The sequence below is a fragment of the Melospiza melodia genome, chromosome 2 (genome assembly GCF_035770615.1).
Source record: "Melospiza melodia melodia isolate bMelMel2 chromosome 2, bMelMel2.pri, whole genome shotgun sequence".
Lineage (NCBI taxonomy): Eukaryota > Metazoa > Chordata > Aves > Passeriformes > Passerellidae > Melospiza > Melospiza melodia.
The window spans coordinates 65,697,348-65,721,844 of NC_086195.1; the positions used below are offsets into that span (position 1 = coordinate 65,697,348).

Below are 24,497 nucleotides of genomic sequence, written 5' to 3' on the forward strand. Positions count from 1 at the left end.
CCTGGCTTGGGAGAAAAACAGTAAGCCTGAATAATCATTCAATCAGACAGATCTAGTCTTCTACTTTTAATAAGATGCCACACACAGTCTGAGCCTTCCAGGAACTAACTGCTCAGCAGGAAATTCCAAGCATTTTCTCTTTTCTTCGTATCTCCATGAGGTGACAGTTGGCAGGGGTGACAAAGGACTGATGGAAGAGACTGCAGAGGAGGGATCTACCCCTGTTCCTGTGAAGACAATAGAGGACAAAAAAAACCAAAAAAACCAAGAGTTCATGAAGTATTAAAACTAACTACTGGGAACTTAGGGGCCTTTTTTGTACCTTGTGACTGAATGGCACTGTCAGGCCAATAAGGACAGAGCTTTTATCACCCAGAGGGTGTTTGGGCACTGGAATGGGTTTCCCTGGGAAGCGGTCACAGCACCAAAGCTGATGGAGTTCAAGAAGCATTTGGACAATGCTGTGAGGCACATGGTGTGACTCTTGGGGCTGTCCTGTGCAGGGACAGGAGCTGGGTGATCCTTGTGGGTCCCTTCCACCTCAGAATGTTTTATGACCTAAGATTCTCTCTCACTTTATCTATACAAAGCTTATGTCACAATCTCTGGTAAGGGTGTGGAACCTGTGGCAGATATCCCAGGAGAGGGCTGTGTGCCTCCCTACAGGTGATTCATGCAGCAGGTGGTTTTCCTTGTCTTGTGGGCTGTGGGCAGGAAAGCACACAGGTGCAAGTGAAAGTTTAGAGTAGGGGCAGGCATTGGTCAAGCTTATGCTTTGTCTTTGCTCAGCCTGGAAAGAGGATGGGCAGGTGTCCATTCCCTAGTGTGGATCAGAAGCCAGGCTGAGAGGGAGAAAGGCTTGGCACTGAAACCTGGCCTGGCCCTGGAGTAAAGGTGAGCATGGCACGCTGTATGCACAGGGCTGGAGGGTTGTGAAACTACAGGGAAAGTGCCAGAAAGGGAACTGTGGTGGCTTGAATAAAGTGTATTTGATGCAAAGGGCCAGGACTGGTGACAGTACTTGGTACATGCAGTCCTTGTTTTCTTGAACATATCTCCAGCTTTGTCATGATCTTGTCACATCCAATCATCTACTTCAGTTCTCTTTCCCTCAGTTTAACCACGGGGGTACAGGAACTCACCCTTACTTGGCATTGCAAATTGCTTTCTACCCTGGACCTGCAGTCTGGCAAGTTCCTTGAGCAAGGGCCTTTGCCTGCATCTCCCTCCCACTCCATATTCTTCAGGACCATGCCTGTGATAACAAAAGAGGTGTTGGGCCCTCACCTCACTTGCATGGAACACTGTAGCTCATCACTGCAGTTTCTTCTGAAAGACAAGAAAGAAAATACTGGTGAGACACACTGTCAAAACCCCACAAAAGCAATCCAGCATTGAGTCACTGTTCCTAGGAGAGGTGTTCCCTCCGTTTACAGGCTATAACTCCCCTCCATGTGACATGTGAAACCACTGGTGTGTGCCCATGCCTCTGCAGCTGGCAGGATTCACCCAAGGCAGGAGGCTGCAAGTCCCAAAGAGTTCCATCACAGTTATGAATGCTATGCAGTTATGAATGCTTCACTTTCTGAAGGAATAGCAATCCCTGACATATTTCTAGCTTTTCTTCCCACTAGGAACCTCACAGAACAGAGGACAAGCTGGTTTTGGTTTTATTCTCCTAATGGGGCCCTTTCTCTTCTGAGTCATCCCCCCAGTGTGGTCTCTCAGCCTTTTCTGTCTCCCAGAAAGCAAGTGCTCAGAAGCACAGCTCCTTGCTCCACTCTTGTTGGGAGAGCCAGACCCTCTGGTTCTACACACCAGCTTCAGGCCTGCAAGTTCTGGAGCCAGAGGGAGGAGGACCTACCATTTTGAACACCAACAGGTTAAGTTCATGCCTAGAGAGCTTCTAAGGGACAGTCAGATAACGAGGTGAGAGATGGTATTGTCTTAGACTCAACAAAATTCAGAAATCGTCTTTCCCGAAGTACATTTGGGTGGTTTTTGCAGTACGGCATCTGAGCTCACCTGGCATATAGTAATCATAGATCTTGATATTGGCTGGTTTATGATCCTTCACTTGCATGTCCTGCTCCACCAGGAAAGTGTAGGTTTGAGGCTGTCTAGTCAGCTAAAACCAAAAAATGCAAGGATTAAAAACAGAAAGGGACAGAAAAGTGCTGTAAGACAACCCCTTTCACCTACTTGCACTCAGGCTCTGTAGATACCTCACCACTGTAACACATTTGTTCTGCTTTCTAGTCCATCTCAGAAGTATCTTTTACTTCCCATTCTGTGACTTTTTGGTCACCAAATATAACTCAGCTCAGGGGGGAACATAAAAAACCTGCAGAGTCAGTGTGCACTACCTATATGGTGTGCTAGTGTTCCCCACCAATCCCACCTTCCCATCCAGCTCTACTCTGAGCTCCTTCATGCACCTGGCCTCAGTGGCTACTTTCTTATTCACAGTGACATCAGCTCTTATTCTCCAGTCTCACATAACCCTCATCATTAAGCAGACACATACAAGCTGTGGACCAACATCTACTGTAGGGTAGTAGTTACATGACCTGCTGTTGATTGCAGTGCACCTTGTGTTACCTGGCAGCTTGAGCTGAAATGTTTCTCTCTATTTTCTGCTCTGTGCTGTAGATGTAATGAAAGCAGCAGCTCTGCAAGCCTAATGCATCCATTTGACACTAACCCACCTCCTATGGGGCCAGCTTAGCTCATCCTACTCACAGAAACTGAGGATGAAGGATCATAGAAATGCTCCTTAGAAATGCTGGAGTTTTAAATACATGCCAGGTCTCATTTCTGGTGCTGTTTAGGTATTCATGGAGCTAGAAAAAGGCTGGAGTGGTTGTTAATCTGTTGATTCATGAGGCTGTGGAGCGAGCACTTCTGTTCACACAACCATCTGGTTTAGTTTCAAAGGATCTTGGCAAAATCCATGAGTAATCTTGCATGATCTCTGCTGCATTCAGGTTGCTTAAGAGCTTTCTAAGATTTCAGGCTTGCTTGGATTTGCTAGATGGATCTTATTACTGCTCCTCAGTCCTACTCAGGCACCATATATATGGACTGTCAATAGTCACTTAACAGTGCCAACAGATGTAGGCTTAACATAAGAGTTTGCTGTGTTTCACTCAAGTTAAGTAGCCCTGTAAGTGGCTCTATGGATGAACAACTGCCAACTAACACGTTTCTAGATCAGCAAATGTGGCTGCTATGCAGGAACAACAGCTCTGGACAGTTAAAATAGTAATGAAACCAGTAAACAAGAATAAAAGCTGTCAGTCCATAGCCCCTTTAATGATGATGTTAGCCCCAATTATACTCACTTCCTCCAGGTAGAGAACGACTTGGTCAGCTTTGCTTTCAACTTTCTTCACTAAAGGCATTTTCTTCAGCTGAAAATAGGGGGAAAATATCAGAAAGGCTTTAATAAAAAGCAGAAATATTCAGGGGTGTTTGTCCTTGTGAGAGTATGGGCAAATATTTACATGGCCAGGGAAGCTGTTCATGTAGGGAAAGGCAAGGTGCAGCTTGGAAGAGACTTTGAATATAAGGATTTCTTAGAGAGAAAATAACCTGTTTCTCTGCCCACAGGAATGATTACATTTCAGCATACAGTCCTGCATGATGGACATCCATCACTGTTCCCATCCCAGCTGGACACAAATTCACAGTCTCACCTCTTCCAGTGAACCTGCCACGGGGCTGTATCCAGACAGCAGCTCCACTTGGATCAGGACCATGTTGGTGGACACACGGTTCCCTGTGTAGCTGCAGCAGGAACCCAGGGGACAGCACTAATGTTACTTTCTGAGCCATGATCTCCAGATACTCCAGCCCAGCTTTGGTACTCAGGTGGAGGAATGTGCCTTTCTTTCCAGTGTTTCTCCTGTAAGCATACCTGTTTCTACACTGTAATAAATCTTTGTGCTTCCCTTGTTCTTGCTTTTAATTGTGCCAAGGAGAAAAAGTTCCTTGGAAGCCTTATGGTATTACCTTCTTTAGGCATGGCAGGGAATATCACATCCTATGCCTGTTCTCTTGGCAAGTCTGTCCCAAGCCAGGTGGGAGTACAGCAGAGGACAGTGGTGTGACAGCCAGGAGCAGAGGAGGGAACACTTAGGAGTATGTGGCAGTCCCACAGACCTTCACATCATTAGGTTTTGAGACCCAATCCTAGACAGGGGTGAGACCCACAGACCTTGGAAGGATTGTGGTGAGGGGCAGGGGACAAGGCAGGACTACAGCCTGAGCCACCCCTCCGGAGCCTTGTGCCTCTCACCCAGCTGGGGAGAGCACAGTGGGGTCACCGCAGCACTTGGAGTTCCCCAGGAGTGAAGGGGAACCCTGCCAGCAAGAGACTGGTGTGGTGCCAGAAGCCTCTCAGCACGGGGGAGGAAAGGGGCAGCGGAGTGTCTCCTACCGAGCACGGATGGTGACAGGGAAGCGCGTGGCGTCGGGCACGGCGCACTCCGTCTGCACGGACACGGCAAAGGTGGCCTCGCTCATCCGGGGAGGGATGTGGTACCTCAGGATGGCCTGCCAGGGCAGAAAGAAGGTGGATGGCAGAGAATAGCAGGGTTTTCTTTGCTGGAGAGTATTCTTGGCTAGACTCGTATTGGTGTAAGAGAAAACTTGACTTGGCTGTCTTGTATTGGTGTAAGAGAAAACCATGTGGCAGAAGCAGAGGTTCTGCTGGTAGTGCACTGCTCCTGGTGGATTTCTTGGAGGAGAAGAGCTGCTCTGGCTGGATGGAGATGATCCAGATTTCATTTGGGGAGTAGATGTTACCTCCTGCTGCATCACAGTTACCCCAACCAGCCTTGAAAGCCAGATTCTTGCAAGTTACTACAGCAGTTTGTTTTCATGGTTGGCTAAGTAGCAAGGTAAAATGCTCTCTGGCTTTCAGGGCTTTTCACCAGACAGACTTTTTCTTCCTGGCTGGGCTTACCTGCAGGAAAAGACACCCATGGCCCTGCACACGCAAGGTATAATCTTGGGCAATGGCTGGCAGCTCCACTGTGTGCAGCAGCAGGCGATTGCTTTTGTCTACTTGGAAGTTTTGGCTGAACCCCTTGGAAGTGAGAGAAACCTGAAGATCAGGGCTATCCTTGCTGAAGATGTTGGCTGCATACAGGGCTAGGGCTTCCAGAGCAGCAACTGTGTCCTGAGGAAAAAGAAAAACATCAGGAAAAGTGAGATTCCTGCTTCCTATGCATGCCCAGACCTTAGCCTTTTCCTCCCTCATACTGCAGCCACAGCACAATAAGGGTTGAACTTTTCCCTTTGGCTTTTAGCATGGGATTATCCATAACTCCCAGGATCTGTAAAACCATACACCCTTTTAAAATGGATTAATTTTTCTTTTTTTACTATGGGCTGTTAGAACCCATTGCTCTCAAAAAACCAGCATCAAATATGATGATGATGATGATGATGGCTCAAGGGGATTACCTGGGTTGAAGCAAAGCCTCCATATGGGTTTTGCTGCTTGGTGAGCCAAGACACAATCTTGGATGCCTTTTTGATTTCATCTGACGACAAACTTGACTTTGTAAGGTGAGCCATGAGGATACTAGATGTCAATTCCACATCAACAGATGGAGCCCGATACCAAGATAGGGAATCTTCTTCCTGTTTGGACTGTTGACTCCAGAATATTTGGTCATCTAGAGGTGGAGTGGGAACATCAATGGAATGTGTAGCTGCGTCTAGTGACTCTGGAGTTCTACTTAGCCCCTGTATATAGGTACTAAACAAACATGTACATTGGACATAATGCAGTTGGACAAGATACACGTGCATCTGCTGTTGCATCCCTGTTTGCTGCCCACACCTGGCTTTTTCCAGCAACACCTTTGGCTTGCAGGCTGGGGAGGAGTTCCACTATATCTGTGAAGCTCCCCTGGTTTGGGTGACTGGGAGGCCAGGACTGTGAGATGATCCATAGAGACAATGTGTCTCACAGTGTGGATATAACCTGGGATGGCTTGGCAAACTGAGGCTTGGATAGACAAGCCCTGGATTCCCCACAAAGCTCTGGCAGTACCCATCCCCCCATACTCCTTCCCTCCATTCCAGTGGTGGTTCAACCCAGGGATTTCCACACAGTTCTGCCAGTGGCCCTCCCTCCTGCCCCAGGGTCTGTGGTACCTGATATTGTGGCAGCCTTATCCAGTCTTTTGAGGATTTTCTGCCTGAGGGCCTTGTCCCCTGCCACTGCGAAGGCGTTTGCAGCCAGTGCAAGGCTGTAGAGGTTGGGACTGCCAGTGTCAGCATGGACCAGGTCCCTTATACACTTCAGAGCTTTCCCCACAACTGGGTCCTAGGATACAATTGAAAGCACTCTCGTTACGGGCAGGGTGTTTGGGAAAGGAATGCAGATTTCAGTGTGCAGAAGAGGATGGAAACCAAAGGCAGAGCCCAGGCACTGCCTGCAAGAGGCTGCGCACACAGCCCACTCCTGCTGCGGATACTCACGGAGAGAGGCATCCCCGAGCGGATGAGAGCTATCACAATCACAGAGCTCAGCCCCAGGCCTTCCTCCACTGCACCCTGCAGACACCACAAAACACAGATGAGGGATGCTATGAGAAGGGAGAGGGGAGTTTTTCAGTGCCTTCTGGTCCTCTAGCAAATGCCAGCACAGGAAACAGTGCTGGCCCTATTCCTTCTCCTATGGAAGAGACACGAATGGTGTCCACTTTTAAAGGTCCTGCTTACCAGAGCACTTCTCTGCCAGGGTTCCCCAATCTCCTGTGGGCAGCTGATTCCCTCCCTCTGCTGAGCACACTTCCCTTTGTCCTCCCAAATGTAATATTTTCAGTAGCAGATTTCAATGCCAGGAGGAAGTGATGTTCCCACAACGCCGCTGCAAGGTGGCGAGTCTTAGCCCTTGAGATGGAGGTAGGGCAGGGCAGGGCACTGTTTCAGTTCCCAAGTGCACATCATCAAATGCAAACCTTCATCATTCATAACTTGAAAAAGTGCCACAGTGACTAGGCAACCCTGAGTGTCACCCAAGGGTGACCCTGGGCACTTCAGAGCCTTCCTCCTGCAAGAGTTCATTTGTTCTTGGCACCTAAACTGGACTAGAAAGTGAAGGAGCTCTGAAGTACCTAATGAACCACCATTGACACACGTCATACCATCAGACCATTGTTGAAGAGCTTCCCCACACTCTTGAAGCAGCCAGATGGAGTCTGACTTTTAATCAAGGCACTGGCAGCATCCTTTATGTTTTGTTCATCTATGTGGATGAAGTCCCGGGCTTGGCTGAAGGTCTTCAGGACAAGAGCAGTAAGCCTAGAGCCAAGGAAGGAAGAAGGATATAGAACTGAATTGTCACTTGATGCACGTCTCTAAGAGGAGACAGGAGTCTCTGTGTCTTCTACTACATTCTGCCTGTAGAAATACTAGCAGGCCACAGCCCCTGTGCAGATGGAGAACTGGAAGCAGTGCACATGAGCCCAAGAAGCTTGAGGTCAGAGCCATGTGCAGCAAGAGAGAAAAAATTCAATTCTTCAGACCTTCAGGGCTTCGCTAATTTCAACAGGGTGCTTTGCTGCCCTGGAGGGCTGACATTTAGTGAGCTCACTCAGACCCATTCCCAATCCTGTCTGAGCACCATGCATTCTGAAAACTTGTAAAGAAGGTGCCTTTGCTGCCAAGTTTTCAGAATCAGTCTTGTTTATGGTGCTCAAGAACAAAAAATCCAACAGGGGTACTTCAGGTTAGCTCATTGTCACATTTGACTAAGAGGTGTCCCATAGACTAAGAGGAAGATTTTGTATATTTATCAAAACAGATAAATAGGGAAAGTGATGGCATATTGGGGAGTGTGAAACCTGGCATGACATAAATGTTATGGAGTAAAAGATGGATATTGCTCTGGTTTCAGCTAGAGTGGAGTTAATTTCTTCTCAGTAGCTGTTACACTGCCATGTTTTGGATTTGGCATGAGGACGGTGTTGAGCGAACAGCTGTGTGGTGCTTAATTTCCATCTGGGCTTAAGACATGACACCTTCCAAAAAGTCTCAGGAGTAATTTCTGTTCAAAACTCCACACCTTCAGACTGCCTCAGTTTCCCCAGACCAAAATCCAAGCCAGCTTGAGCCTTACCAGGTCAAACTTTTGCTCCTCAGTTATGTCTGGATATTGTTGCTTACCAAGTGTTTCCTGGCTCACTTCCTTCCCCAAAGGCACTGTATGAGCCGTCTGTGTGCTTGTACAGGAGCTGCTGCTGATATCCTGCAGGAAGAGGCTGGGGATAGTGAAGATGCTGTGTGCCTGTCCTGTTCTCCAGGAGCCAACCTGCCCCACCAATCCTGCTGATCATTACAGAGAGCATTATCTCTGAGGAATTTAGCAGAGGGGTGCCATGTACTGCATGTTCCGCTGACATGCAGAACTGACTAGCCTGATTTACACTGCTGCAATTACTATGATGCCAGGCAAGGGATGCTGCACACATCCTGCTCAGCACCAGGCCTCTGCTGAGGCTCCTTCCACACAAGTACTGTGGTGGACACCACCAGCTTAACAAGTAGGAATTCACTCACCGCTTTCCAGGTAGCCAATGGCCTTCTGTTTGATTTCTGGAGTCAGCTGTCCTGTTTCTTCAAGGTATCGTGTGATAAAGACATTTGGGGCAAAATGAACCATGTTCTGCTCACCACAGCCACTAGACATCTGGAGAAGCTCATCTATGTTGTCCAGTGCTGTTCCCATAATGTCACCTGTAGGACAGAACCACAGCTTTGGAAGCCATACGCATTCTTGCACATCAAACAACTCTGGTCTCACAGATTCTCCAGGTAACCTGCTAGGACTGATCTCAGTTCACCTCTGCTCATGTGATGTCTACAGACTGCAGGAATAGTGATTTGCTACTTGGCTGTCTCTCCCCTGGCTTGGTGAAATTATACATCCATCCAGTGCCACTTTATAGGAGAGACAGGACACTGCTCTGGAAGACAGCGTCACACCTTGCTGTACATATTCCCTTTCATTACTTTGTTTGCTAAAGAGGACACAGTGGCACCAGAAGACATGTGCATGGCAAAATATTACTTCCCAAGACTCTTCTAAAAACTCACCTAAGAAAGAGATGTGGGCTCTCTCTGACCCAAGGACAGTGTTCTCTGGCAGAGTGAAAGAGATTGTCTCTGAAGCTGAAGTTCCTGCAAACAGCAAAAACATCAGAACAACAGGCATGAGGAAGATGGCAGAGTCACAGGTGTCCCCCAGGAGATGGTGTAAACAGGTCTGGGACCACCTCATCTGTTGGTGAAATCAGCATTCAAAAGAGAGGATCAGACAGAGATCCAGCCACCCATGGATGAGGGTCTGTGATGTGGTTAGGCTGTGACTTGATGTTGCCAGGAGCTTTTAGTACTGGGTAGGGCTGAATGGCTTTGCCTACCCATAAAAGCTCCAAGATCCCTGACTTTCTGCTCCCTCCACACCTTCAGAGAGTCCTAGAGTTGTTCAAACATCACACTGCTTCCATCTGATCTCTCTGTTCTGTGCATAAGCACAGCCCCAGTAAGACAGTACTTGGGGCTCTCTGCACCTACCTTCAGGGCACAGGAGTGAGGTGTGGGTCTTTTCCTCCAGCTGCCCCTCTGCCTGGTGGGGAAAAGGCTGGTCAGCTCAGAAAGGAGAGCAGTAAAGTCAGAGACCAGCTGTGCAGCACCCCACCTTTGTGCAAGCACCTTTTCCATCCTCATGGGCCTTGGCTAAGGGCTTCACACAGACAGCAGAGACATCCATGCCAACGGTGAAGTTGTACTGGAAGGCAGGTTTCTAAGCTGCTGCATGGCTTTTGACCCCACTGCCCTGCCAGCAAGCAGTTCTGACATTTCTGTTCTTCCTTCCCAGAGCCACCCACCAGACTGTCTTGAGCCCAACCCAGCCCCAGCCTCGCCAGAGCCCTGCAGTGCAGCCTGACCTTCACCAGCAGGTGTTTAACCACTGTGTCCTTCCCGCCTGACTCTGGCACAACCGCTGTACGCTCCATGCAAACATCTTCCTGCTCCACCGCCTCGGCAGTGACAGTGAAATTCACCTTCCCTAAAAAGCAAAACATCAGGAGGCTGGCTGGCACATCTTGCAGATGTTTTAGTTTGCTCAGCCTTGGGCTGCTCACTCATGTTTTGCACAGAAGGCTAGTCTCCCTTCCAGCCCAGCTCTGGGTTCCTCAAGCAGCTCTACCAGTGCTTCCCACCCCTGCCCCTCCCTTGATCCCTTACCTAATTTTGTAGCCTTCACATCCCAGGAAAATGTTTTTGCTGAATCGGGGCACAGGCAAACAGTGAACCTGACATTTTCATGAAGAAACTCAAAATCCCTGGAGTCCATTAGGCTAAGCTGGAGCTAGAGGTGGAACAAAAGGGAGTTCAGGATACAGAGCTGCTGCTGCTGCTGTGTTTTTCCATTCGGGTCCTTGATTCAAATGACAATCAATCCCACAAGCCAGGGGTGAGTGTTTTGATGGGCTGTTGCAGTATCTGTGGGACACCAGCAGTGTCCCACGGACATGCAATCCACATTTATAAGGTTTGGCTTCTGGGGAGGGATAAACTGGTCAGTGATGGCTCTGTGTGGAACTAAATTGAATAACTTCTTTGGTGTCCTTTGCCAAGTGCCTAAGCAGGCAGCCCCTCTATTTGGGTCTCTATTAGTAAAGGAGTTCCCACACATTCTTGTGCTCCAAAGCATCCTGGAGGGAGCCACTCACCACCATGCACTGCTCCAGATAGCTGAAGACTTTGACCTTCAGGGGAAATGACTCTCCCCGGAAAACAGAATAGGGCAGAGTGAGTTCCACGAAGAAGGGCTTGAAGCTCCGCAGGTTGGTGGTCTCTGAGATTCCCAAGCCATGGCTCTCTGAGGTGCAGAAGGTCATGGCTCTCCAGTCTGTGATACTGTCAGGTACTGTGACAGCTAGCTCAGCAGCCCCTGAATCACTGAGGAGAAAACAGAGTGGAAGAGGTTGTCCCCATCCTGGATAGATTTCTCTTGGGAAGACAAATGCAGAAATTCAGACTATGAAATGGAAGTGCATGTGAAGGCATGAGGATTCCTGGCAAGTAGGACAGAGGTATGGGAAGAATAGCAAATAGATAGGCAAGGAATGACTTGAGAGGAAAATGCAACCCAAAATTTGATTCTGAGCAGTGCTGCACCTGAAATTCTTCTTTTGTGTGGGCACAGAGGGCTCACAGGGGTGTGTGTTATACACCCAGTCTGTGCCATGGAGTATAGTGTGACACTTCCTATTGGGAAGGTGTGGAGACAATGGAACATGTCTCTTCTGAGGTGCATATTGACAGGACAAAAGGTAACACACAGCTGGAATGTGGGAGATTCTGACCTGACATAAGGAAATACCATGAGGATGGTCAAACATGGAAGCGCAGTTTGAGGAATCTCCATCCTTGGGGATACATAGTACTTTACTACAACTTAATCTAACAAGACCTGCCTCGTGTAGAATGTTGAGCGATGGATCTGTGGAGGCCTCTTACATCCTGCAAGAGTGTGTGATGTTAAATTCCTAGAAGCATTTGGAAAATCTCAAGCAGAGACAGGAACTGAACAAAAACTCCATTGTCCTTATCCACTTCATACCTCCCTCCTTTAATTTGTGCACAGAAGGCAACAATGCCCTGTCTCTGCTCCTCCCCATTCCCTCTACTGTGTCTGGTAGAAAGTCTGTACGTCTGTGGAGCCACAGCCTGTAGTTACTCACTTGATGGGAACCAGAGTCCAGATGAATGTCTCTGGGAACCAGGTACGTGCTGCTGCTGACTCGCTGCCCAGCTCGGTGTGCTCTGCCTCAGCAGCTTCAACAGCAGCATCTGCTTCTGAGTACAAGCTCTCCAGGTCTGCCAGCTCATCAAAAGCTGTTGGGAATACGAGCATTCATTCAAAGGCAGAGCAACTGTGAAACCAGGATAGAGTCCAGCCAGGAAAAGCTCAGTTCTCCTTCCCTCGACTCCCAGCCCAAACCCCCTTGTCCTATCCAAAATGCCCTCAACTTCATTATTGTCTTCCACAAGACTACCCAGAAGGCCAGGGGGATTCCAATGCATGTGCTCCTCCCCATGAGACATTTTACCTGCTCACAGTTTTGCTCTCATTCCCTGCAGAAAAGCCTAGATACTCCCCAATGCCAATCTTGGTTCATTCTCTGGTTTCCAAAAAGACCTCTCCTAGTCTCACAAACAGATTTCTTTCCTGAGACAGATGCCCCATTTCCCTCCTTGACCATATTATCTTCCTGCTCACCAGCTGAAGCTTCCAAACAGGTTCAAACCCTGCAGCCACCTCTCTGCCCCTCCAGTGCTCTGGACACACACTCCTGCCGGGGCTTTTCCCTTCTCCCTGTGGAGCACAGCTCCTGTACAGCCTCCCACTCATGCCTGTAAGCCATCCCAGCTCCTAAGCACATTCTTGTTCAGCTGCCCATGTGCAGCCTATATGTTACCCGTGCTCTCCAAAGAAACAGGAAAAATGGAGATGTACACATGTAGTCGTAGTCAAAAGTGGTCTGGGTGCGGCACTCAATTGGAGACTTGATTTTAAGACTGGTTAAAAATGTTAGACCTGCATTCTGGAGGAAAGAAGGGGACAAAAGAAGGCATATTTCTGTGGAGGGCTTGGTGTGTTCGAGGGTCTGTCTCTTCCCCCTCCTCCCAGCATACCACAGCTACTCTGTGTTGTTTGCCGGTTGTGCACCTCAGCACAACCTGCAAATTTATATCAGGCAAGAAAGCAGAACTGTCCTGCTCCCAGAGCCTGGTCCTCATGCCAAAGGACTGTGGGGATGACCACTTGCATGTTCATGCCTGTACACAAAGTCATTATTTTGGCACCACAGTTTGCTGCCCACCCTGACCCAGACTTTTCTTTATCATTCACTGCCATTCCTTTCTACTGTTCTTTCTCTCCTTTCCCTGGGCTCCCCTTTTCTCTCGGGTGCTTTGCTTCTCCAACCTCCAATTTTCTCTGACACAGGCTGACAATCCACACTGCTTCCAATCCATAGAAAGTCTAAAGGGGGCCAGTGGGGAGTTAAGTTCTAGGAATCTGCCTGATCAATGAGAATTTATCATGCTGGGAGGACAGAGTGTCATTGATCTTTTAGTTCAGAAGCTTGGCAAATTCAGATTGTGAAGTCACCAGCATTTACAGGAAAGACAGTCTGTAAAGCTACCCAGTGCTGACCTGGGATACAAAAGGGCTTGGCTCAGCTCTTATATTTCAGCATTTCTGGAAATTAGATTTACCTTCAGAAGTTCATAAACATCTGGTTGGGACACTGCATAAGAGTATCTGTTGTACATGAACGGTGACATCATTCCTGGTGAAGGGGTGGTCTTAGAGGCACCAGTGATGCCCGGGCTCTTGTGGATGGTGCAGTAGTCACTGTAGATATCTGTGAGGGTGCTGAGCTGCTCCTGAGCATAGCTGAACATATTATACACCTGCAGAGAGACAATAAAAACAGTACAGGTCAGTGTAAGAGGTGTGAAGATTTTCATTTCTATCCAGAGATCCTGTGACCTCAGAGGCCAAGCTCAGGTCCTGCTTGTCACAAAAACCCAGCCCCAAGGGGTTTTGAATTTTATGGAGAGCCTCCACAAATTTTGGATTCATAGCACCAGAGAAGAACATGAGCCCCTCTGGGGTATGGCTGCATAGCTGTGGCCACTTCTAGCTTAATAATTGTACCTGTGAACTGAATGCAAACACTGAGGACACCTTCCCTGCATGGGAGGAACATTGGACAGCTTCTTGTCTGACTGAAGACACATCCTGGATCCACCAAGCCAGTGTAAAGAGGCAATTCAGTTGTCCTTAAACCAAGGTCTAGAGGAGAAAAGGAACCCTTCCACTGCCAGTACACCACCTAGAGCCCACTCTGTGAATGGAAGGACTGTCTGGTTCATGTGAGCTGGAACAAAGACAGGGAGCCTACCCCATGCTTGGCTTTTTTTTTTTTTTTTTAACATGACTTTTTTTCAGACCACTGCCATGTATCAGTTCAGGAGATGGATGTCTCTTGCCTTCTTCTTGTCACTGTGGTAAAGCACTGTAAGTTTAACCAGGATGTGACTTCAGGCTGTAGCTGGGGACGACTATGGGTTATTCTAACAGAATACACCCTCTAGACACTGGAAATTTTGGCTGGTGTTTGATGTTGGCTCTCATTTTTTCTCATTAAGCCATGCCCTGTCCCCATTCAAGCACTTGTTGGTATGTCCACCGTGCCTTATTAGCCAGCAAAGGTCAGCACTGGAGTGACTCACACTATCCCTGGACAGCTCAGCCTCTGGCCTCAGGAGAAGGACACTTTTGTCAACTGCACGGATGCTGCACAGGGAGCCTGGTGCAGCCTGCAAATGGACCTGGACAGTCGATCCTGGGAGTGCCACTGCTTCTGAGAAGCCAAGCTTCACCTGAAACAGCAGGAGAAAGGGGGGCTGCAGACACTGAGAGACGAAGGAAAGGGGAAGCTGTGGTTATTGGATTCTGCTGCATATCTACTGCCAGTTTGCAGATCATTATCCATCCTCCAGCCTACCTGCCCCTCTGTGTTTTGTGCACTGCTTACATGGTTCCTGAAGCAGCTGGAGACTTTCAGACGCAAGGTGTCAGCTGCCACTTCTCCCTCAGGGAAGGTAATGTAAACAAAGAGGGTAGCCATGGATGAAATGAGGTCAATGGGCAGAGTGATGTTGAAAGACCCACTGTACTGACCTGAAGGATGAAGGAAAAATTGAAAAACTATGGCAAGGTGCAAGGAAGTCTTCAATTCAAGGATGACAGCAGCAATGTGCTCTTCCTCTGTAATACTTCTGTACAGATTCTTGCATAAAAACTGTTCTGCCTTGCTTCTGGGGAGGCCACAGCTAGGCCAGGATGGAGGTTTTTATAGCAGCAACCTTGTATCATGACACACCTTGGCAACAGTGAGAGTTGGAAGAAAAATGAGTCTTTCCACTTGAGCTCAGAAAGACTCCATAAGTTACTTTGCCATTTTCCTGCTTGGTAGATAAACTCTGACAGTTTCATCATTTGATCAGAAAAAGAAAAAGAAGGAAATTAAAAGACAGAAAAAAAGATAGCATATTTCCTATAGGTTTTTTGTGCCACCTCTGTGGTTTCCTGTTAGTGTCAGATCTCTTTTGTCTCCTTCTCCATCTAGGCTTGAAAGACTTTCTCGTTGGATCCTTAATCTGTTCCTGGCAGTTAGATGCCCTTACCTGACGGTGGATCAAGAAGCACTGTTGTTTGGCCATGATGCACAAGGGACCCTCTGGCCATAACCTAAAGGGTAATGAACAGAACGAAGGGTTGAGAGTGCCTCTGCTCCACGTTTCTGGGCCAGCAAAGGGCCCTGTGCTGACACAGACCAGGCGCAGAGCTGCACTCGCTGGCGCTGCCCGCACTCACCAGGTGGTAGAAGTGTGCCCTGGCAGCCCGGTGGCCCAGCTCTGTGGCGAGTATGTGGTAGTGCACAGTGACCTGCTGCACGTCCCCACAGGCTGGCACTGCCTGCAGGGGCTGGATCCTCACCGAGCTGCGGCTGGAGGAGTAGAAGGCCCTGAGTGGGAGCGATGCAGTGCCGTAAGAAACCTTCACGTTCCGACCGTTCGTGTCCTCCGGCTGGGACTTTGCCTGCGGCACAGAAAAAAGTGTCTGAGGATTTCCTACAGCTCTTCATACACCAAAACCAAGGCTGACTAAACAGTGGGCTCTGAACTATCCCAGCATAGGGTGTCTACTTCCACCTACACCAAGTTCAATCAGTCCTTTTCTGTGGAGCTTGGCATTTGCCTGCTGTCCCACACTCTGGGATAACTAGTGCCCAAACAGGAGCAGGGAGCTGTACGCTGCTAGGGCTTTAGCTGAAGTCTGTAATTCTGCCATGCTGCTGCTACCCTGGGAGCAAGCCAGATCATTTGACTATGTGAAGTGGTTTATCAGCCCCTGGATCAAACCACTGAAGCCTTTGCTTCTATCTGGTATATTTGGGTTTGCAATAACTGGTTCCTAACCTGTAGTATAACTTTACTGCTGTTGTCCCATGCTGATGTCTCTAAGACAAAGGAGGCCATCCCAGTGTCATCTGTGAGGTAGGTCTTGGTCTGCTTCCTGCTCCCATAGGACACTGTAAGAATCACCTTCTTGTTCTTCAGGGGTGTCCCACTGGCACTTCTGAGTTCCAGCTGTAACAATGCAGAGAACAGTCAGAGAGTTGGAGGCCTCAGGATTGAAAATCCACCTCCCAGTAGAAGTCCCAGTCCCCCTCTCTGTAAAGGGACTCTCAGTGTGAATTTTGACATCTCCAACCCTTCCCCATTTATGTAGCAGCCATCTCATCTGGCAAAGCCACAGATCCTGCAGTCATACCTTTGGATAACCTCTTGGTAGATATGTCAAAGGAGGGACTGGGACAGAGGATTGTGCTGGCAGCTTTGGGCAGCTCAGAACAAGAGGACCCCTGGGCACTTCTGTGCCTACCACCTGCTTGGGCCCAGCCACTGGGCTTTCCATGTTTCTTCCCTTTTCACTCACATTTCCATAGTAGGGAGCTCCTTGCTGATAGTAGTAGCTCGTCCCCCAGAACTGGAGAGTTGTGATATCAAAAGTGACCTTGCAGTTTTCAGTGGTGTTGAACTCCACCCCTGGGAAAGACAGGAAGAACATGCAGGTGAGCAGAGTGTCTAAGCAGGCATCAAGATTGGATAAACTCAGTTAAGGGGTGGACTATCACTCATAGGGCACTGCAGTTTCTCCATGCAGCTTCAGGAGTCATTCAACACACACGCACTCAGCTAGAGTGCCTCCTACACTCTGACATGACAGAATGACAGCAGTCTGTCTGGAGGTCTCTGTCAGACACTTCTCAAACACTCTTTCCCACTTTAAGAAGGTCCAACTCACATTTGTCCCTTTCAATTCTCCTTCCCTCCTCACAGCAGTCACTAGAAGGCAGCATTTTTCCTTGCCTTTCCCATGTCAGTTCTCAGCCTGATGTCTCCTCCCGTGTGCCCATCTGAAATCACTGCAGCTGTTTGCTAAGTGAATGTGTGTCACTGCTTCTGGCAAGGGGCCATGAAACATTTTCTTTGCAGGAAGAAAAGGAAGGCTTTGCAAAATCTTGTGAGAGTGGGAACCTTAGAAAAAACATTATCTCCCTATCTGGGATGTAGAGATAAATCTAATGAGGAGCTAATAACAGTACACAGTTAGGGCCTTGGTTATGTCTAGTTGCTCTGAATAACATTTCATTCCAATGGACTGTCCTAAAATGTGGTTTATATACAAGATAACCTGTCCTGGCCCACCTCTGTACACACTTTTAATTTGATGAGAGGACAAGAGAAAGCAGCTCTTGCCTATCTCTGTCAAAACAAAATGACTGCCAGAGCAGGAATCATGACTGGATGAACTCAATTGTCTTATAGATAAAACCCCAAAGACAAGTACATTTTACGAGTGCAAAATAGAAGATTTTCTACAAAGTGTAGAATCAGTTTTTTTCTACCTGTTCCACTTTCTTTCAGAAAAGCCTCAGCCTCCAGATTGAAATCATAATTATCACCATGCTTCCGGTGGAAAATCTTAGTATTCACTTCAGTGGAAAAGCAGCCATCCTCATTGGTCTGGGAATATGAAATTACATTTGTTAACCAATCATGAAGGCAAAAAGAGTGTTCTGTCCCTTTGCCCTCTCCCCTCCCTTCTGCAGGAGGGGTGGGTGCTCCCGTGCTCACCTCGCCGCTGTAGTCCTTGCAGATACTGCGCTTGCCTTTGGAGGACCTGCGGTTATAGCGGATGTGTTTGTGGCACACCACGGCCCTCACGCTGCCCTGCACTGCCTTCCCATAGCTGTACCTGGCAAAGGGAGCACAGAGGGCTTACACTCACACAGAAACACTGCCTCAGGTGTGAGGCATGTCAGCTTTACCCTGTGGTTTGCAGCCACACAGCCCAGCAGCCTGCAGTATATTCACAGGTCATCGGCTCAGCAGAGGAGGCCAAGAAGTACAAATGGCCTCAGCAGATTGAGGCAGAAGGCGCTGCTGGGCGAGTTCTCTCCAAGCCAACACCAGCCCCAGCAGGCAGGGCTAGGGGACACTGTGCTGGCCACGAGCTCAGCCATTATTCCTACAACCCTGTCACTAACAAATACAGCAGAGGTGCTGTATTGTAGGGCACAGGCTACATTGAGGGAATGCACTGTCACCTTCAGACACACAGAGAAAGCAGGGAGAGACAATATGGAGAAAGGTGAGAGTCCAGGAGCATTGCTTGGCAAAGGATGACAGGGTACCAACTGTGGTGAGGGGTGAGGGTAGGGTTGGCAGAGAACATTTTGAGCTCAGTTATTGATGGCTGTGCATTTTCCAAACCAGTAAAAATGCACCTTCTGCCACGATAAGTCAGCTCACATGCCACAGACGTGGAGAGGGAAGTGTTCCTCTAGGATGGTGACCACCTGAGGCATCTGGATGGAGACACTGAACTTGGGCAGCACTGTGTGAAAGCAAGAGAAAGATAATTCAGTGAGAATAGAAAGACTTAATTTGCTCCAATCCTTCCAAAGTGGTTGTTTACAGAAAATAAAATCTCTCCTTTTGTTCCAGCACATGGCCTGGAACAGCCCAGTTAGGAGAATGGGACAGCAGCAGGCAGCTTGAGTCTCCTCCCCAGAGCACAGCTGTGGGACAGTGTCTCAGTCCCATCCTCAGGACATGGGGGAGGAGGAATCCAGTGGGCCTGGGTGAAGGTCAGTGATTACACCTGTGGGCAGACAGCTGCACTTCCCAGGAGACAGCACAACCTGACAGCTGCATGGCCCATCCAGCTCTGTGTGAGGGGGTGTGGCTGGAGGCTGGCAAAACACCTTTCTCTGCTGCCACCAGCTTCCTGAGACTCTTACCATACTCCTCCACCCTGAAGGTGCGTGTGAGGCCGGGCACTCTGATGGCGTACTCTCCAAGCGGTGCTCCTGCAGCCAGCGGGAAGGACAGATCCACAATGCCTCCCACAGGTGCAACATCCAGCCACTGTGCAATTCGGTTCCCCTTGGGGTCCTGCACAGGTGGAGCAGAGACTAGTTATTTTCCAGTGCAAAACTACTCTTTTGCAGGATGTCCAAGATACCATACCACATATTCTCTTGTCCTGAGGGCCCAAGTCTATCTATGGCACAGCAACAGTGCTCAGGTGAGCCCAGGCTCAAAGAGCAAAGGACATTGCTCCCTGTCTCATTGACAAAGTAAATCTATCATATCATTGTTTCCTGGTGGCACTGCCATCTCTGACTGCTGCAAAGCTGTTGTTTACTGCCTGCCTGTCTCACTAAGAGAAAGAAGTGGTCCTTCAGAGATCTCTGTGGTCACCTGAGCTGGCACAGCCCACAAGGTTACTGTAGAGAAATTCCGCCTAAGGCACAATCTACGGGGGAGTGATGTCTTGAATCCCCAGGAAGGAATGGGGAAATGAGTCCAGGACTCCATGCAGGGGAACCATTGAGGCCCAGTCATGAAGGACAGTGCTCTCCCAGTGCTGGTTCTGGGAGGGCAGGGTGTAGAACTCCAGGTACAGCCACACTGCCCAGCCAGTAGGAGCTTTGTGATGAGCTGATGGGATTGCTCCCATTCATCCTGAGGTAACTGACTTTCTGCATCGATATTTCCCAACCACCATCTCCGAACCCGTGTCCTCCCCAAGGTGAGAAGAGTTCATCACTTACAATAAAGTAGGAGCTTTACCTTCAGTTCCACCAGGCGCTGCTGTGGGGAGGAAACAACAGTCACTGGTGGGATGCTTTCAGATAAGTTACGTCCACCTCCCTGGTATTTTTTATTTCCCCAACCATCCACCAGTCTTCTCTAAGCAATTCCCAGGGACTGCCCATAACCCATGAGCAGCTGCTGTCTTGCAGGTGGTGCCAAACACTGTTTGTAAGCACCAAAAGCAATTTTGAGACCAGCTGTACACACATCTCCTGGCTGGGCCAAGCACTGATCTAGAAGACATGCAGGCAGCTCATAACATTTCCAGACTTCAGGCATCTTCCCTCTTGACTTACTGTTTCACTGCTGGCAATGAAGTTCTGATCCAAGGCCACAATCCGCAACTTGACTACAAAGCAAAAGGAAAACAAGACTGGTTGAAATGAAATCAAGGCTCTCAATAGTAAATAACAAGAACACATGGCTAAGAAAGATGTGTGCATGTGCTTCACTGAGAAAGTGTGGGCAGCAGATAGAGCCTTCCACTCCTAGGCCTATGCCCAAAGCCCTGCTAGGAGCTGGCAGCCTGCTAGAAAAGAAGGTGTGAGGAAAGGAGTGTGGGGCTTTCTGGGAAGGCTGGCAAACAGCATTTTTCTGGACAGTGGGCCTCTGGTGGGCCACTCAGTCTTGCCTGCAGTGAAGGCCATCCCAGTGCAAAGTGTGGAGAGGCATGGGCCCAACAGCTGAACCCTGTGGTGATCTGAGCTGTGCAAGGGCAGTGGTGGGACCTATGGGTCTGCAATCCTCACCTGAGGAAGTCTGTGGGGAAGAGAGGGGTTGAGAGCCCTGACAGACAGACATGGCTTTGACTGGAGCAATCATGAGTACAACACTGTGGCTTCTAAATCTTTTCTAACACATCAAGGAAAACCCACAAGCCCTGTTCACAGCGGCATATGGCACGCTGACACAGAAGAGAGATATTCCCAAACCCCTCTAAGCCTAGAAGTGATGTGGCCATCTCCCTTCCTGAGCAGGTCCTGCTCAGAGGACTAGAGAGTACCCCACATTTTGCGGCCTGAGGACCAGTCTGTCTCTCACAAGACATGGCATTCTGTCCATACCAATCTGTCCAGGTTTGTACACAGGTTTGTCTGTCTGGATAAAAGTCTTCTTGTCTGCATGCTTGATTAGGACTTTCTGTTTCTTCTGGAACTCTGAGTTGGCTTCCATTACTGTGATAACAACAAAAGCCACTTCCTCAGGGTTTCCAACAGGAGGAGGGACCTGCAGGTATAGTTATAACCATCATTCAGAGTGGATCCCATTCACTGATCCTGAGGTTTTTGGAATAACAATTATGATATAACTTTTGGGTTGCTCTAGTTTTTCTTGCCTGAAAAGAGTTCACAGAACATTTCAAAAAGTTTTCTAGAAGGGTAAAATATTAGTGGGGCTACATAGCAGAAAGGACACTGGCAGATCTACGCAGGCTGGAGCAGAAGATTTACTGGCCAGTTAAGATGTCCTCATGGGAAGGCACAACTCTTTGCATTCCTGCCCAGCAAGAGCAGAACCCATGCCATATCCACCCTAGTGAAAACCCTGGAAAGTATCTTCCTCACCTGAAAGCTTGTGCAATGGAAGAAGGGGAGCTGAGAGATGGACTGAGAGATCAGAGTCTCATTCCCAGCTCCGCTTTGCAAGGTGACCGACACATGGATTGGGACTGCTTGCTCTCTGCTGAGCTGGAGACACACTGTCTCTGAGAAGGGGTAGTAGAGCTGAGATGGTATTGCCACAGCATAGTTTCTGTTGGGAAAGAAAAAAAGAGAAGAGAGAGAAGAGTGAGAAGAAAGAGAAGAAAGATTAAACTGACTTTCTAAGAAAGCAGGTTTTGACCTGTATTTAGGTACTTCCTAACAGACTTCTGCCCTCTTCACCCCACTGGCATGACACCAGTGGGACATGACACTGTTCTCATCCATGGGTACTGCAGACATTGATACTGAGGCAGGGCTATATGCTGTATGCTGCATGCACATATAAAATTATAAAGTGACTGCCTTACAAACTGAAAGTGAAAATAAGGTGAAGGGACCTCCCCATGTCATCCAAGGGATCAGCACCAGCTTGGCTTTCTTGCAGGTCTCCCAAGTCTTCAGTGTTTTCACGGAACCACACTACATTACCACCATCAGGTTTTTTTGGCTGGTTTTCCCACTGTTCTTGGGCTCAGAAACAATGCCCTCTGCGAGGGACCCAGTGTCCCAGCTTCATGTCCCAGACACAGAAACTCATGAGCACCTTCACTTCAGCTCCTGACACTCTTGTCCTCTTTGCACTCTACTTGCTCTGCCACCCCTGCATCTACTCTGAGCTGCATCCATAACACCAGAAAGTTGTTCACACTTTGTTTCCATCTTTTACTGTACTGTATCACCTAGGACCAACAAAAAGCCAACATTCAAGCAGATTTCAAAATTCTTGTCACTGACTCCTCCCACTCACTGCCTCTGGACAGGCTCAGCCAGCAGCATATTTTGCAGGAAGCAGAGGGCAGGGCCTGGAAAGATCAGAAAAGCAGGAGGAAGGGAGATGACCTGCTGGCAGTTCTCAGCTGGAGCTCAGCACCCTGGCGAGAAGGAGTCAAAGTCCTGCTGGCCAGGAGCCCTTGACTGCTGTCACACTCGAGTGCTGCCAAGCTGCCTTGAGGATCTCAAAACACATAAAAACAACATTTTGTTTTTCCTACTTGAGCTGACTCATGGCACCTCCCACTTGCCGATTGTGCCAAAGGATGGGATGAGCACTAAAAATTCACTGCTTGAAACCTCCCATACCCTTCCTTGCTTTTAATGATCTTTTACTCTGGAACATTTTCTTACACCCCATTAACATTTCATCCTTGCCCTTGCCTTCTGAGCTATAAAAGTAAGAAAGAACATCTCTGGGTCTGTCATCCAAGGGTCCCAAGATCCAAGCTGGATAACAAATCTGTGAAAAAAAATTGGAATACAGGCAGGACAGCAGACAGCCTATTGAAGGAAGTGGTATTTCCCTAAAGCAAAGCTTCATGCTGAGGGTAACAGTGGCAAGCAGACAGCAGTAAAGCACATCCTTTGCGTGGGAGCTTGTCAGCCTATGGAACAGGTCCTAGAGGAAGTACTCCCATTGGAGAAGGTTTTTAAAACTAGGCTTGTGCACAGCACACCACATGCAGCAGGAGGGAACCCAGCTACAACCCACTGCCGTATTTTTCACTGTAACATCTACTGCTCAAGCACAGTCATGCTTCTGTTTGCACTTGTGCCATGGCTGCAAAAGCAAACGCCGTCAAAAAAAAAGCCAGAACGAGTTCACAAGCCAGGACATCACAGCAGTGTCTGCTGGAACAGGAGCTGCATTCCTGACAAAGTATAGGAAGAGAAGCTGTGCTGGGAATTGCCCTTGAGAGAGGTATGAGGAAAGGCGTGGTGGGAGCAGATGGCCAGCCAAGCCTGAACAAACACACTGCTGTACCAAGAGCATCCCTACCAGATACTTGGGCTCATGTTTGCTCACTTTGTAGACACCCAGCTTTGCTGGCTAAACTATTAAATGGTGACCTACGTCTCTGGGAAGAAAGGCTTAGCCCAAAGGAAACATGTTCTGGAACACAGTAGGAGATGTGAGATATTGGAAGGTCAGAATTAAGCACATGCAGAAAGCTGGCAGAGTCATTCTGCCTGAGTCCTTGCTGAAACACATGGTCTACATCAAAGGCACTAAAGGAAGAGCCAATTAGCAGGGGGAAGGTGGGGAAAAGGCACATGGAAATCAAGCAAAACCTTGGGAACGTGAGAAATTATGCCTCTCCAGAAAAACACACCTCACCTTAAGACTTCTGTCCCATTTCTGTCATCTACTGCCACCCCCACGGGGATCCCTCACAGACCAGAGCACATTTGCAAAGCAGTGATGTTCTTACAGCATTGCAGGCATTCCAGCCGTGCTAGGCAGGAGAAGGATGCAGCCCCACAGGAAAATGATCCTCCACATAGCTGAATGCCGGTCGAATTCCTCCAAGGAAAGCTTAGCCACTCCTCAATACCCCCTTCTCCCCTGCTCCTGCTGTCTTCCTTCTCCCCCTCATCCAGAGCCGAAGGAGAACGCAACTCCTGCCCTAACCAGACGCCCGTTCCTCCCTTGGCTTCAAAACCAAGGTGGAGATCGGCTGCTCGTGGCTGGAATGTGGGCGGGAGAAAGGGGTGGCGACAGTGTTTACTGCCTACAAACCAGAGGCAGCTGCTTCCAGACTCTGTAAGGCTTGTCGGTGTTTCCCCGGGAGAGGGCTTGTCTGCCTTAGGCAGCACAGCTGCTGGCAGCAGCAGTACTTAGTTACTGTATTTTGGTACAGGGGCCCAATTTAAATAAAATTTTCCCCAATTTTTTACTGGGACGTCATCAGAAACATTTGGATACAAATTAATTTTTTGTGATGTCCGTGGATTTTTCTCCATGGTTCTTCTTCTGTAGAACTTCTTAGTGTTATTTGCTTCTTACTGAAATTTCACTCCTGCTGGTTGTCTTTCTGTTTTTGTCTAACTAGGTTGGACTTGAACTCAAACCCCATTTTAATTTTGGAGACTGACATGTGCTCCCAGATCAGTGACATACAGTGCTTTAACCCGAGGTTCATCTGCAGTGTCAGTGCTAGGTTAAAGGCTGGTGTGCCC

At 48.6% G+C, this 24,497-nt stretch overlaps 1 protein-coding gene across 3 annotated transcripts; it reads right to left on the minus strand.

Moving 5' to 3' along the window:
* Positions 1–53: 53 nt before the first annotated feature.
* LOC134414296 (alpha-2-macroglobulin-like protein 1) lies at positions 54–23,996 on the minus strand. Of its 3 annotated transcripts, XM_063148655.1 has the most exons (36): positions 23,750–23,996; positions 21,405–21,591; positions 20,904–21,066; positions 20,136–20,188; positions 19,816–19,836; positions 18,981–19,134; positions 18,490–18,574; positions 17,812–17,932; positions 17,583–17,700; positions 16,610–16,719; positions 16,090–16,260; positions 15,485–15,709; positions 15,295–15,358; positions 14,643–14,788; positions 14,338–14,487; positions 13,315–13,512; positions 12,551–12,638; positions 11,775–11,928; positions 10,761–10,989; positions 10,273–10,396; positions 9,972–10,093; positions 9,598–9,649; positions 9,118–9,201; positions 8,581–8,757; positions 8,188–8,269; positions 7,167–7,323; positions 6,499–6,573; positions 6,172–6,343; positions 5,473–5,687; positions 4,970–5,185; positions 4,442–4,557; positions 3,699–3,789; positions 3,345–3,413; positions 2,026–2,128; positions 1,288–1,329; positions 54–227 (listed from the first exon to the last, which is right to left on the minus strand). In XM_063148655.1, the coding sequence occupies exons 1-35, from the start codon at positions 23,818–23,820 to the stop codon at positions 1,289–1,291; spliced, it is 4,404 nt and encodes a 1,467-aa protein (XP_063004725.1). In that variant the 5' UTR covers positions 23,821–23,996; the 3' UTR covers positions 54–227; position 1,288. The 3 variants fall into 3 exon arrangements, 2 of the variants coding, with proteins under 2 accessions (XP_063004725.1, XP_063004727.1); XR_010026700.1 differs by lacking the exons at positions 54–227; positions 1,288–1,329; positions 2,026–2,128; positions 3,345–3,413; positions 3,699–3,789 and adding exons at positions 3,792–3,919; positions 4,015–4,194; XM_063148657.1 differs by lacking the exons at positions 54–227; positions 1,288–1,329; positions 2,026–2,128; positions 3,345–3,413; positions 3,699–3,789 and adding an exon at positions 3,803–4,194.
* Between the last annotated feature and the right edge of the window lie 501 nt (positions 23,997–24,497).

Bases quoted from the DNA above. Each gene is read 5' to 3' on its own strand.
- LOC134414296 (XM_063148655.1), bottom strand. From the start codon at position 23,820: ATGTGGAGGATCATTTTCCTGTGGGGCTGCATCCTTCTCCTGCCTAGC. The intron at 19,135-19,815 runs GTAAAGCTCCTA...CCACCTGTGCAG, and splicing joins AGCGCCTGGTGGAACTGAAG to GACCCCAAGGGGAACCGAAT. The intron at 14,488-14,642 runs GTAAGCAGTGCA...CTGCTGTTTCAG, and splicing joins CCAGCTGCTTCAGGAACCAT to GTGAAGCTTGGCTTCTCAGA.